This window comes from Mustela erminea, chromosome 2 (assembly GCF_009829155.1).
Source record: "Mustela erminea isolate mMusErm1 chromosome 2, mMusErm1.Pri, whole genome shotgun sequence".
Taxonomy (NCBI): domain Eukaryota; kingdom Metazoa; phylum Chordata; class Mammalia; order Carnivora; family Mustelidae; genus Mustela; species Mustela erminea.
Genome location: NC_045615.1, coordinates 130,486,118 through 130,500,364, shown reverse-complemented (window position 1 = coordinate 130,500,364; position 14,247 = coordinate 130,486,118). Strand labels below are relative to the sequence as shown.

Below are 14,247 nucleotides of genomic sequence, written 5' to 3'. Positions count from 1 at the left end.
CAACAACAAAAACCCAATTAAAAAATAAGAAGGGACTTAAAAAAAAATTCTCCACAGAAGATATATAAGTCTTCTAAAGTCCAGGAAAAGATGCTTAATATCACTAATCATTAAAAAAAGAAATCAATGAGATACTACCTCACATCCATTAAAATGGCTACTATCAAACAAAACAAAACAAAGACAAAAGTAGCTGGTGAAGATGTGGAGTCACTGGAATCCTTATGCCCAGTTGGTGGGAATGCAAAATGGAACAACAATTACAGAAAACAGTATAGCAATAGCAATTCTTTTTTTTTTTTTAAGGTTTTGTTTATTTATTTGACAGAGAGAGAGAGAGAGAGAGAGAGAGAAAGACAGAGAGAGAGGGATACAAGCTGGGGGAGTGGAAGAGGGAGAAGCAGGCTTCCCACTGAGCAGGGAGCCCGATGCAGGGCTTGATCCCAGGCATGACCTGAGCTGAAGACAGACGCTTCAGCTCAGCCACCCAGCTGAGCCACCCAGGCACCCCCAGTATAGCAATTCTTCAAAAAAAATTAAACAACAGAATTACCATATGATCTAACAATTCCACTTGTAGGTACATATCCAAAATAAATGAAAAGCAGGGACAGAGATATTTGTACACCCATGTTCACAACAAACATTAATCACAATAGCCAGAAGGTGGAAGTAACTCATTTCCATCAACCCATGAATAAATAAAATGTGGTATATATATACACACACTGGAATAGTATTCAGCCTTAAAAAGAAAGACAAATCAGACACATGTTACAACATGGATAAATCTTTTTTTTTTTTTCTTTTGGTAAGATTTATTTATTTGACAGAGAGAGACACAGCGAGAGAGGAAACACAAGCAGGGGGAGTGAGAGAGGGAGAAGCAAGCCTCCCACCAAGCAGGGAGCCCAATGTGGGGCCTGATCCAAGGACCCTGGAATCATGACCTGAGCTGAAGGCAGATGCTTAACGACTGAGCCACCCAGGCACCCCAACATGGATGAATCTTGACATTATGTTAAGTAAAGCCAGGAATAAAAGACAAATAGTATGATTCATGAGGTACTTAGAAAAGCCAAATTCAGAGACAGAAAGTAGAATGGTGACTGTCATTGCCAGAAGGGTAAGAGGAATGGGAAGTTATTATTTAATAGGTATGGTTTCAGTTTTGAAATATGAAAAGGTGGGAAGGGGTAGGAAAGAAGGATGAAGAGTGAGGGCTCAGAGGACTTTTAGGGGGGGTGAAAATACTCTGTATACCATAATGATGGATACATGTCATTACACACTTGTTCAAATGCATAGAATGGACAACACCAAGAGTGAACCATAATAAAAACTAAGTACTTCAGGTGACTGAGATAGGACAATGCAGGTTCCTCAAATGTACCATTCTGATAGAGGATGCTGATAATGGGGGAGGCTATGCGTGTGCAGGGGAGGGAGTGTATAGGAAATTTTTGTACCTTCCTCCCAATCTAGCTATGAATGTAGAACTGCTCTAAAAAAAAAGTCCTGGAGACTGGTAGCATAATGATGTGAATATACTTAACAATACTAAATTGTACACTTACTTGAAACAGTGAAGATGTCCATGTTACACTGTCATTTATAAGATGACATGTTATATGTCAATTAAAAAAACCAAGATGATAAGTTTTATGTTATATATTTTACAAAATAAAAAATTCTTGGGACGCCTGGGTGGCTCAGTTGGTTAAGCAGCTGCCTTCGGCTCGGGTCATGATCCCAGCGTCATGGGATTGAGTCCCACATCGGGCTCCTTGCTCCGCAGGGAACCTGCTTCTCCCTCTGACTCTGCCTGCCACTCTGTCTGCCTGTGCTTGCTCTTGCTCTCCCTCTCTCTCTGACAAATAAATAAATAAAATCTTTTAAAAAAATTATTTTATTTTTATTATTTTTTGAAGATTTGTTTATTTGTCAGAGAGAGAGTGAGCGAGTGCACAAGCGCACATGAGGGCACAAGCAGGGAGAGGGCAGCCAGAGGGAGAAGCAGGCTCTCCACTGAGCAAGGAATCCAATGCAGGACTCCTGGGATCATGACCTGAACCAAAGACAGATGCTTTGACTGAGCCACCCAGGCATCCTTAAAACTTTTCTTTCTTTTTTTTTTTTTTAAAGATTTTATTTATTAATTTGACAGAGAGAAATCACAAGTAGACGGAGAGGCAGCCAGAGAGAGAGAGAGAGGGAAGCAGGCTCTCCGCCGAGCAGAGAGCCCGATGCAGGACTCGATCCCAGGACTCTGAGATCATGACCTGAGCCGAAGGCAGCGGCTTAACCCACTGAGCCACCCAGGCGCCCATCCTTAAAACTTTTCTTAAAGTGAGAAGCTCTTCCCTTAGAGATTTGTAAGTTTGTATTATAAATACTTCCTACTTCTTTAATTGGCAATTATCTTTTATTTATTTTATTTACAGTCTTTATTGGGAGGATACAAACTATTACAGCATTACATCTTTATTAAGGAAATAAAGATGAACATATTGAAAGGGACAGTCTGCTCTCAATATGAAAGGAAAAATCTTAAGATTTGATTTCTAACAATCTCAATGAGAAAAAGGTATATTTTCTGTATGCTTCAAATTTTTCATAATGAAATACTGGGGGAGGTATTTATAAACCATTAAGAATTAGTTGACTAAAAAGAAATCTAAATGACACCTGAAACTAATATTGTACACCAACTATACTTCAATCAAAAAAAAAAGGGGGGGTGGTAGTGCCTGGGTGGCTCAGTTGTTAAGCGTCCTTCAGCTCAAGTCAGGATCCCAGGGTCCAGGGATTGGGCTCCATATCAGGCTCCTTGTTTGACAGGAAGCCTGCTTCTCCCTCTCTCACTCCCCCTGCTTGCGTTCCCTCTCTTGCTGTCTGTCAAAAAATAAATTAAAATCCTCAAAAAAATACATAAATATAAATAAAATAAAAAAACAAAGAACTGATTTAGATGGTTAAGTGTGTGACTCTCGATCTGGACTCAGGTCATGATCTCAGGGTTATGAGACCCAGCCCCATGTTGGGCTCCATGCTAGATGTGGAGTCTGCATAAAATGCTTTCCCCCTCTGCATCCCCAGCTTAAAAATCAAAACATAACAGAAAAAGTGAGTGCAGGTAAAAATAAGGGAATGAATGAATGAATGAATAAATATTTGAAAATGGTAGTGGGGAAAAAAAACTCTAAATGTGAAGTTTTAAGCTGGATAAAAAATTAATGGTAAACAATGACATTATTTTAATCATCAGTTGTAATAAAATTACTATTAAAACAAAACTCAGTCTTCTGGCTCTACATACTATAGAAATTATAACATCTTTAATAGTGTAAAGAAATGTATATGTTTTAGGGGGCACCTGGGTGGCTAAACTAGTTAAGCAGCTGCCTTCAGCTCAGGTCATGATCCCAGGGTCCTGGAATCAAGCCCTGACTCAAGCTCCTTGCTCAGCAGGGAGCCTGCTTCACCCGCTTTCCCACCCACTATGCTCTCTCTCTCTCTCAAATAAATAAAATCTTAAAAAAAAATTTTTTTTTAAATGTGTATGTTGACTGATCTACGTTAATTTTTAAACCTTAAATTTAGTAATGTGAGAAAGTATACAGTAGAAATACAATCTTTAATTCTATTTATTGTTCCTTCTACATAGTACTGACTAAATTCATAATGCACTAAGATTTTTTAGGATTCTATGTGTAAAAAAACAAATCCTAACAGGTAAACAGGAATATGGAATTTCAAAATGTGTCAGCTAATTTTAACAGTCAATGGATGATGTTCCTTACAAATCTATCTTCAGTAAATTAATTTTGCTAAGACCTCAATAAACAGAGTTAAAATGGCTAATTAAATATTCATGCATACAGACTCAGTAGAGCCTCCAAAACACACAGCACCTATATGAACTGTCAGTACTGTTGACTTTCTGTTAAGGGTCTTCAGAAGACCATCCATATAATTGATGTTTATTCAAAACATTGCTACTTAAGAGTATGGCAGCTTTTTTGTTATAACTTTTATTAAAGCATAACAGAGTTAAATGATATACATCTGGATGAATTTTTATATATGCATACACCCATGTAACCATCACATAGATCAAAAAATAGAGAATTTTCAGCACTCAAAAAACAAAACAAAACAAAACACCTCACTCTTGATTCCCTTTCACAACCCTCATCCACTCCCACCACTATCCTAATTTCTATCACCATAAATTAGTTTTGGCTCATTTTGAATTTTATAAAAACAGAATCATACAGTATGTGCTCCTTTGTGTCTGGCTTTGGTCACTCAACATGTCTGTGAGAATTATCCATGTTGTTTGTGTCAATACGCTTTTTCAAAAACTACTACTGCAGTGTTTCACTGGACAATTATTCCATTATATATCCATTTTCTTATTGACAGGTATATGGGTTATTGAATAAACATGCTACAAGTCTTCTGAAGGACATATGCATTCATTTCTCTTGGATATAGACCTAGGAGTGGAACTGCTGGGCCATATCAAAGATGTTTGTTTAGCTCTGGTAGATACTGCTGGCTGAGTAGTTGAACCACATTCCTACCATCAATGCATGAGAACTATTTCTAAGTATGTAGTAGTATCTAACTGTAATTTTAATTAGTACCTCCCTAATGACTAATGATGCTGAACACTGTTTATTAACCATCTAGGTATTCTCTTAATCCCTGTTCATGTCTTTTAGAAGGGCAGTATCACTGAGTGCACTTTTTTTTAAAAAAGGTTTTATTTACTTATTTGACAAGAGAGACAGCGAAAGGGAATACAAGCAGGGGAAGTGGGAGAGGGAGAACCAGGCTCCCCACTGAGCAGGGCTCCATCTCTGGACCCCGGGATCATGACCCAAGCCAAAGGCAGATGCTTAATGAACGAGCCACCCAGGTGCCCCCTGAGTACAATTTTTATGTGTAGTCATTTTCTTCTATTTCTTCGGGTAAACAGACACCTGCAGTCCTAATAGGTGTCAGTGGAAAAACATCAGAAGATAGTTTCCACACAGAACACATTGTGGAGTTAATAAACCATACTAACATAAAACTGTTAAATATTAAAGGTAACTTGCCATATGAATTCACAAAAGACCAAAACAGTTTTCTAGCACACCTATCTCAAATTATTCAATGTTTAGTCAATTTATTTTTCTGAGGATTACTATCCTTTAGTTTTCTTTACCAAATTCCATATCTGAAGCCTAAATAAACATGAATATCCACTGACTCTGTCAACTATACCTCAATAAATTGGGGAGAGGGGCTTAGGATATCCATGTATATCTCATCTCACTTATTTTTTTAAAAGACTTTATTTCTTTGAGAGAGAGAATGCATCAGAGGGAGCACAAGCAGAGGGGAGAGAGGCCGAGGGAAAGGGAGAAGCAGACTCCCCACTGAGCAAGAAGCCCCACGTGGGACTCAATCCCAGGACCCTGGGATCATGACCTGAGGCGAAGGTAGCCACTTAACTGACTGAGCCATCCAGGTGCCCCTGCCTTTGACATTTTAAAATATTTCAATTATTTTAAAATTCAGCTATTTCACATCTGCCTAATAGGAACAGTTGACAAAAAGTGTTTCAGTACAACAGTACCAAGTTCTCTGTCCACATATACACCATAATCTTTCAACTTCAGAAGAGATAATCAGAAGTGGTAGTACTGCTGGCTTAACTGAACAAAAAGGGGAGTCAGTGGGAAATTTTAGTCTGGAGCTATATTTGTTTTTGAAAAGGGATGTGGGGAGGGGGGAGCAGGGAGAAGAGTATCACTCTTTGAGAACTGCTGAGTAGGGCAAATTCAGAAGCAGGGAGGTTAAAGAGGTAATGTGACTTGGGTGAGGTAGTACTAATGAAACTGCTGATAAGATTTTGGAAGTTTCACCAATAAAATTTGCAAATGGGGTACAGGGTACCAGAGAAACAAGAACCAAGGATCATGATGAAGTTTTGGCCAAAGCAACTGCAACAATGTAGTTGCCAGTAACTTAAATGGAGTGATGCAAGTTTGGGGTTAGGGAGTATCAGTTGAGTTTTGAACATATTTTAAGGTTGAGATGTCTACTACATACATACTGAAGTACAGATGTTAAGCAGGTAGCAGCATATGAGTGTGGAGTCCAAGGAACACAGATTTAGGAGTTGCTGGTATTTAAAAAGTGAAGTTCTAAAATCAGATAAGCATACCAGGGAAGTGACTATAGATGAAAAGTAGCAGAGGTAAAGACTTAGCCCCAAGGTACTCTCCTAGAAATAAGGGAGGAACTAGTTAAGAAACCTGGGAATGTGCACAAGAAAGGGGAGAAGAGAGGAACTAACTAACTTCCCGGAAACCAAGTGAAAGAAGTACAATGTCTGCAAATATTCATTAGTATCACTGAATGTTCTAACTATTATAAGGGACCTTTGAGATGATTTTATGGATAAAAACACTGAGACCTCCAAATTATGAAAGGTCACAAGTTAAAAGAATGACAGAATAAAATTAGTTCTATTTCATACCATACAACGTTTAAGGGTATGGAATACAGAAAAAGAAACTAGACCCCAAAAGATGAACCAAGGGAGGAGGCTTTACTCAGATGTGGTATTAGAATGGAAAAGCAAAACCAAACCAACAATTCTTGTCTGTTTATCCAATTACTAAATAAACCAAATTCCCCAAATAGTAAATGTTGTCATTTGTTTCACCTTGTTCATTCTTGTCCATTCTTTCCCTTTCTTAACAAATCAAACACATAGTTTGTTACTGTTTTCACCCACTCTGACATCTTTTTTATATAGCTCATCTTAGTTTCTCTTCCATTCATATTGCTAGAATATGGCAGGCTGTAATCTAAGAAAATTACATAAAACAATTCATTTAATCCTTTTAATAGCCCTATGAAGTAGGTATTAACCCCATCTTGTGAGATGAGGACAACTAGGCACAAAGGCTAGGTAATTTGCTCAAGACCACAGTTTAGTAAATGGCAGAGTCATGATTTGAACTAACTCTTAAACACGCTGCTGCTAAATCAAATCAGACAAAACATGTGAAAGCACTATAAAGTGCTATGCAAATGCAGATATCACTTATAAAGGTATTCCTTTCTTTGAATCTGAGAACCTTAACTAAGCTCATTTAACACAATTTTTAACATTTTTGTTGCCTACATTCCACCGAAATCAAAGCTGATTACTTTAATACTTATTTTGCTAGTCTTTTACAAGTATCTTTGAGAGACAGGGAAGAACCAAATTTACCAAAATAAATGAAATTGAGACTTTTCAAGATGTAAAACTAGCTTTGACATAACCTAATAAGTCCCCCCCCTTTTTTAAAAGATTGTTATTTATTTTCTTGAGAGTGAAAGCAATCACAGAGGAAGAGGGAGAAGCAGACACCACACTGAGCAGACAGCCTGATGCAGGGCTCGATCCAAGGACCCTGAGATCATGACCTAAGCAGAAGGCAGATGCTTAACAGAATGAGTCACCCTGGAGCTCCATAAGTCACTATTTAAATAATGATTGTGATCTCAATTCTAACATACATTTTTTTTTTTTTAAAGATTTATTTATTTTACAGAGGTGGTGGCAGGGGCAAAGAGAGAATCTCAAGCAGACTCCACACTCAGCACAGAGCTGATGTGGGGCTCAATCATGCTCATGACCTGAGCTGAAACCAAGAATCAGATGTTTAACCAACTGCGACACCCAGACACCCCAACACATTTTTGAATATGTACTTGAGACTTCATAAAATTTTAAATTATAGCCCAAATAAGAAAAAGTATAATATATGCTCATGTTTTGAGGCAATTACACATTTAACACTCTAAGCATAGCCTTGGAATTCATTGAGAGGGAAGAAAGTGAATTCAAAATTTCTTACCATTGATCTTTCAGGATATCCAAACAAATAGCCCCTGTGACGGAACTAATATTAGGATGCCATATTTTAGTGATAAACCGGACCTAGAATATAAAGCACACTTGAGTTTTTAAGTAACAGAAATAAAACTCATATAGTTCAAGTATAACTATAAGAAAATGAAATCCTCAGATAAAAAAAAAAAAAGTCCATACTTACATTACCATCATTTTGCCTAGCTGAAGGGAAGGATGTGAAAGACAAAGCATTCAGTAAGCTGAATGCTGTCACTGACATACATTTTTAAAAAACTTTTTCATAAATGTTCTGCCCTTAAAGAAACCCAGTAATTACCAGGTGTTTACAATTTACCTACCATAATAGTCCATGCTATGACAATTACAACACAGACTAAAATCTAGCTAGGTAGACAAAGTAACATAAAATAAAAATTAATACAGATAGCAAATGGCAATTTATTCAGTGTCAAGTAGGATGCAGGACAGCTTTGAAGGACAAAGTAAACAAAATCAGTACATGGAAGCATTTTAGTAGTAAGTGGCTGTAAGATGGCTCCTAAATTTTCTGTAGAAATTGTTTTCTCAGATTAAAAAAAAAAATTTTTAACATATACTTGAAAGACAATGGCACTCAAGAGACATTTAGGCTTAGAGTTTAAGAAATTTATCCAAAAATCCAGGAGCAAGTTAGCAATAGAACAATACGCGAACTTACACAACCTCTTTTCAGATTCTGAGTCTCTAATCACCTCATTATTTGTCTTAGGATGGATAAGAAACGAACAAAATGAAAATACTGACTCTAACAGATCACCATGAAATGAAATCCAGTTCATCAGGTCTTACTTACGAGCTTCTGAAGGACCAAATATTACTACTTGGGGGGGCGGGGCGGGGAACCTATTGTTATTTTATCTGACACATATATAATAATCACCTAAGTCAAAACTCCTTTATACTTAACTCATTAAGTACTGTAAGTCAAGCAATGGTTTTTTTGTTTTGTTTTGTTTTTGTCTTTTTTTAAAAGTAGGATCCATGTCCAGAGTGGAGCCCACGTGGCACTGAACTCACCACCCTGAGATTAAGACCTGAGCCAATATCAAGAGTCGGATATTTAACCAACTGAGCCACCCAGGTGCCCCAAGCCAAACAATAAGTACTCTACAAAAATTGACTCATTAATATCTGCTCTAAATCTAAAGCTATTTATGGAAAGCAGCTAAGCAGACAGCTTCCACTTCTCTCTTTGTGACGGGATTTGTCGATACTACCTGTTAATTACTACTTCACCTAATTACACACTAAATTATATACTAAGAAAGAACTTCAAGTTACCAATGACTTCAAAACACCTAAAACTATGGAATCTATCCATGCCTTGACCCTTTTTAATTCTTGCTTACAAGAGTAGACACAAAGGTATCTACTCTCAATCCACAGAATCACCAACTTGTTAAACAAGACCATCATTCTATACTTGGGTTACTAAATAGTCCACTGACTTTAATAACTTCATTTTGGTTCTTTTCAATCCATTCTCCACACTGAAATAAAGAGTGACCTTTAAAACAACTGACTGACTACTCTACTTAAGGCCCTTTAATGACTTCTCATTCCCTTTATGTTAAGTCTGCACTCTTAAACTATCCCAGCCCATCTTCCAGGTCATCTTAAAATCAATCAATCAATCAATCAATCAATCTCCCTTGGGCCTTTAAAGATTTTATTTATTTATTTAATAGAGAGAAAGAGAGAGTACAAGTAGGCAGAGAAGCATGCAGAGGAAGAAGGGGAAGCAGGCTCCCTGCTGAGCGGAGAGCCCAATGCGGGCTCCATCCCAGGACCCCGGGATCATGACCTTAGCTGAAGGCAGATGCTTTAACCCATTGAGCCACCCAGGCGCCCCTCCCTTCGGCCTTTCATACCTGTTTCTTCTCTTAGTAACACATGTTGATGCCCTCTTCTCCTGGCTAATTCCTACTTAATCCTTTAAGTCTTAGTTTCCATATCACTTCTTCCTGATCAGTTCTCACAACACCCTGTATGTTCCTATTTCATCATACTGACCACATTTCTATAATTTCTTCCTTCTATGTCTGGCCTTCCCTAAAAGGCTCAGTATCTATCCTGCTTACCAGAGCACCCCAAGTACCTGAAATGTCTCACACTAAATGAATGCGCAATTAACATCATGACAAACCTATTCTTAGACCTAACCAGCATCCCTCTCAAATACAAAGCTGGTCAAAGAAGACGGGCATACCAGGCTTATGTACAATAAACATTTCTTCCTAATAGATATAACCATAATATTCTTATCATATTTTCTACCATTCAATAATTTGAAGCATAAAGATACAAAATAACCATATGCCATAATTTCAGTAACTCAAGGACATTACACCATTTTGTGACTTTAAAACAAAAATTTGTTCTATCTGGAATGCCTAGGTAGCTTAGTTGGTTAAGCATCTGCCTTTGGCTCAGGTCATGATCCCAGGGTCCTGGGATCAAGCCCCACATCCGGCTCCCTGCTCAGTGGGGAGTCTGCTTCTCTCTCTTCTTCCCCCACCCCCAAACCATTTATGTGCTCTCTCTTACTCACTCTCTCTCAAATAAATAAAATCTTAAAAAAAAAAAAAATTGCTCCAATCTTTTCAACACTGGAAAAAGATTTTATTTATTTATTTGACAGAGAGTGAGATCACAAGCAGGCAGAGAGGCAGGCAGAGAGGGGGAAGCAGGCTCCCTGCTGAGCAGAGAGCCTGATGTGGGGCTCAATCCCAGGACCCTGAATCATGACCTGAGCCGAAGGCAGGGGCTTTAACCCACTGAGCCACCCAGGTGCCCCCCAAAAGATTTGATTTTTAAGAACTACACCCAAAATGGGATTCAAACTCAGAATGCGGAGATCAAGAGCTACATGCTCCACTGACTTAGCCAGCCATGAACCCCAAGAATTTGAAATTGCTACTTAAGTCATCAGAAGGTTTATGGTTAGGCAAGTGATCTAAGGTCTCTTTCTTTTTAAAGAGGAGTCTTCCATACATGATCTCTGCAGACTCTATGTGAAAATAAATACACATATATGCAGGATCAAGGAAATTATTAAACTATTTGTTACTTTGTACTAATCTGCAGTTTTAGGAATAAATACCTTTGAATTTGTAAATGATGTAATAAAATTTTTTTCAAGAGTACAGTGCATCACCCACTAGTATGGATATAAGTACCTTAGTAGTTTCTCTGTGGTCTACCACTCTTTATCTTCTATTCCTCTTTTTTTAATTATTTATCAACTATCTCATTTCTTAGATTTGTCACATCTTTTTCTTTCTCAAACCTTAATGTCACTAGTGGTATCTACACATGTTCCAGAATTGTATCCTATTATTCTATACACAATATCTACTGTATTTGTCACTTTTTCTCACAGTACTAACACCTCTGCTGTATATCAACAAAAATGTAGACTCAAAAAAATTTGGAAGGAATGAAGCATAACAGTAAGTAACAATTCAAGGACATTTATTATGACTGCTTCAGTCATATTTGACACATTACAAAGCAGGTATGAAATGGTTTATAGTATTAAAAGGCTTACTAATCACAAAGCCTCCTTATTTTCACCTATGAAACTAATACTAGCACCATCTGGGTAGCTTCAGAACACTCATTACCTCTGAGGAACACTCAAAAAAACCTTCTTATATAGAAATATAAAAATATGTAAATAGGGGCACTGGGGTGGCTCAGTGGGTTAAAAGCCTCTGCCTTCGGCTCTGGTCATGATCCCAGGGTCCTGGGATCGAGCCCCACATCGGGCTGTCTGCTCAGCGGGGAGCCTGCTTCCTTCTCTCTCTCACTGCCTGCCTCTCAGCCTACTTGTGATCTCTATCTGTCAAATAAATAAATAAATAAAATCTTTTTAAAAAATGTAAATATAAGCAAATATTTATAAAATAAAATTTTTCATAAAAATATTTTAAAAATTAAAAATATTAAACATCTTATACAGAAACAAAAATCCTTTTTTTTAGAAGATTTTATTTATTTGGGGCACTGGGTGGCTCAGTGGGTTAACCTCTGCCTTCGGCTCAGGTCATGATCTCAGGGTCCTGCGTTCGAGATCCAGCCCAGGATCGGGCTCTCCGATTGGCAGGGAGCCTGCACCGCCCGCCCCCCACCCCGCCCGTCTCTCTGCCTGCCTCTCTGCTACTTGTGATCTCTGTCTGTCAAATAAATAAATAAAATCTTAAAAAAAACATAATTGGCCCAATCTTTTCAACACTGGAAAAAGATTTTTATTTCATCTTTTAAAAAGATTTTATTTTATTTATTTATTTTTAAGGATTTTATTTCTTTGACAGACAGAGATCACAAGCAGGCAGAGAGGCAGGCAGAGAGAGAGGGGGATGCAGGCTCCCTGCCGAGTGGACAGCCCAGTGCGGGGCTCGATCCCAGGACCCTGAAATCATGACCTGAGCCAAAGGCAGAGGCTTATTAAAACACTGAGCCACCTAGGGCACCCCCAGAAATATAAATCTTAACACCATGTACACAGTGTTACCAGACCAAAATGAAGGAAGGAGACTATTCTTATAATCTATATTGGCACACCATCATCACTAATCTATTTTTTTTCCCCTTCACTAATCTTATCCCCTCCTGGAGGACAGTATCATATTCATTTACTCTTTAGTTCAAACATTTCAGCAACTTCATGGCAAATGGAAGCTCACATTTCCACTGAATTTCCAGTTTCAAACTTGGAACTCAAGGATGTTACAGTATTAAAACAGCTTTAACTAACTTATTGTCCAAAAAAAAAAGCTATTATATTTTAAATATGCATGTGCAGATGGGCAGACCCATTAAATGTTATTAGCAATGATATTTATAATCAATTTCACATATAAAACTACATTTATAATGTCAAGGAAAAACAGAAAAATTCACAACCTAATCTCTAATTCATAACTGGGCAAATCATTGAGCTAGAGGTTTCCTACTTTAATTTTTTCATTAACAGTATATTATAATTCACTTCAGAAATAACACTGGTTTTATGCATTGAATTAAATTCCTTCTACACTATACTCAGCTGCCTTAAAGATATACCTTCTCTATCTAGAAGCAAACCTTCTGCTCTTTAGGGTTAATAATTTATTGCAGAATAATAAACAGGAAATACTCTGTGCCCACTGTTATCAAATATGTAAGTTTCAACCTTGTGCAATTTTAGCTGCACATCAGTGAGAATATAACCAGCTACTTTTAATACTTCTATCTCATGAGACTTAAAATTAAACCTGAGCCTATATATTAAACATACACAAACAAAATCCAGCAAGAAATTTACAAATACTCCCAATTTTTCCATTATATTTACCAATCAGTAAAAATTCATTTTATCTAGAAGCTCAACATATTTAGAATATATTTATAATACATTCATTTACATTTATTACAAAAGCTTAATGCCATAAGTGGAATGAATACCATATTTAAAAGAATACTAAATTACAACTAAGATTAACTAGTTGAAGCCAGAGGGACACTTTTCTAAATATTGAAGCTACCTCAATGTGGAATGTCTGGAATTAGCATAGTAGTGGCCTGAAGAACAATAGGAGCTCTGTTATGTTATGAGTCTATTTTTCCCACTATGCTAGAAAACAAGGGTGAGAGAGGGACTAATAAATAAAATAATGGGTCAAGTGCCTGAAATAGAGCCAGGGCTATGCAATCACTGTGGAGCTATATAAAAGACTATAGAGGGAAATAATAAAACACTTTCACTGAGATTATAATTCACCCATTTAAAGTGCGTAACTCCATGACAGTTTTCAGTATATACACAGAGCAACCATTAGCAGTCACTCCCCATTCCTTCACACACCCTCAGTCTTAAACAACCACTGACCTATTTTTTGTCTCTATGGATTTGTTTCTTCTGATGTTTCATATAAATGAAATCATACAATGAGTGGCCTTTTGTATGTAGCTTCTTTCATGTAGCATGTTGTTCTCAAAATTCCTCTATATAATACATTATCAGTACTTCATTTGTTTCTATAACCAAAAAAATGTCCCATGGTATAAATATGCCACATTTTATTTATCCATTAAGTTAATGGACATTTATTTATGTCATTTCCACTTTTTGGCCACTATGAATAGTGCTGGTATGAACATTTGTGTGCAAGTTGTTGTGTAGACATGTTTTCATTTCTACTGGGTAGGTACCTGGGTAGAACTGATATAGGTCATAAGGCAACTCTGTTTACGATTTTGACCAAACTATGTATCAAAGCAGCTCTAACATTTTA

The 14,247-nt window shown here is 37.2% G+C and overlaps 1 protein-coding gene across 1 annotated transcript in view; it reads right to left on the bottom strand.

The window, feature by feature from the left end:
• UBE2K (ubiquitin conjugating enzyme E2 K) overlaps positions 1-14,247 on the bottom strand; it is a 76,522-nt gene that overhangs the window by 9,243 nt on the left and 53,032 nt on the right. The window contains exon 4 of the mRNA XM_032334119.1: positions 7,914-7,996. Within this exon, the coding sequence (XP_032190010.1) occupies positions 7,914-7,996 (83 nt within the window). The remainder of the gene's footprint in view (positions 1-7,913; positions 7,997-14,247) is intronic.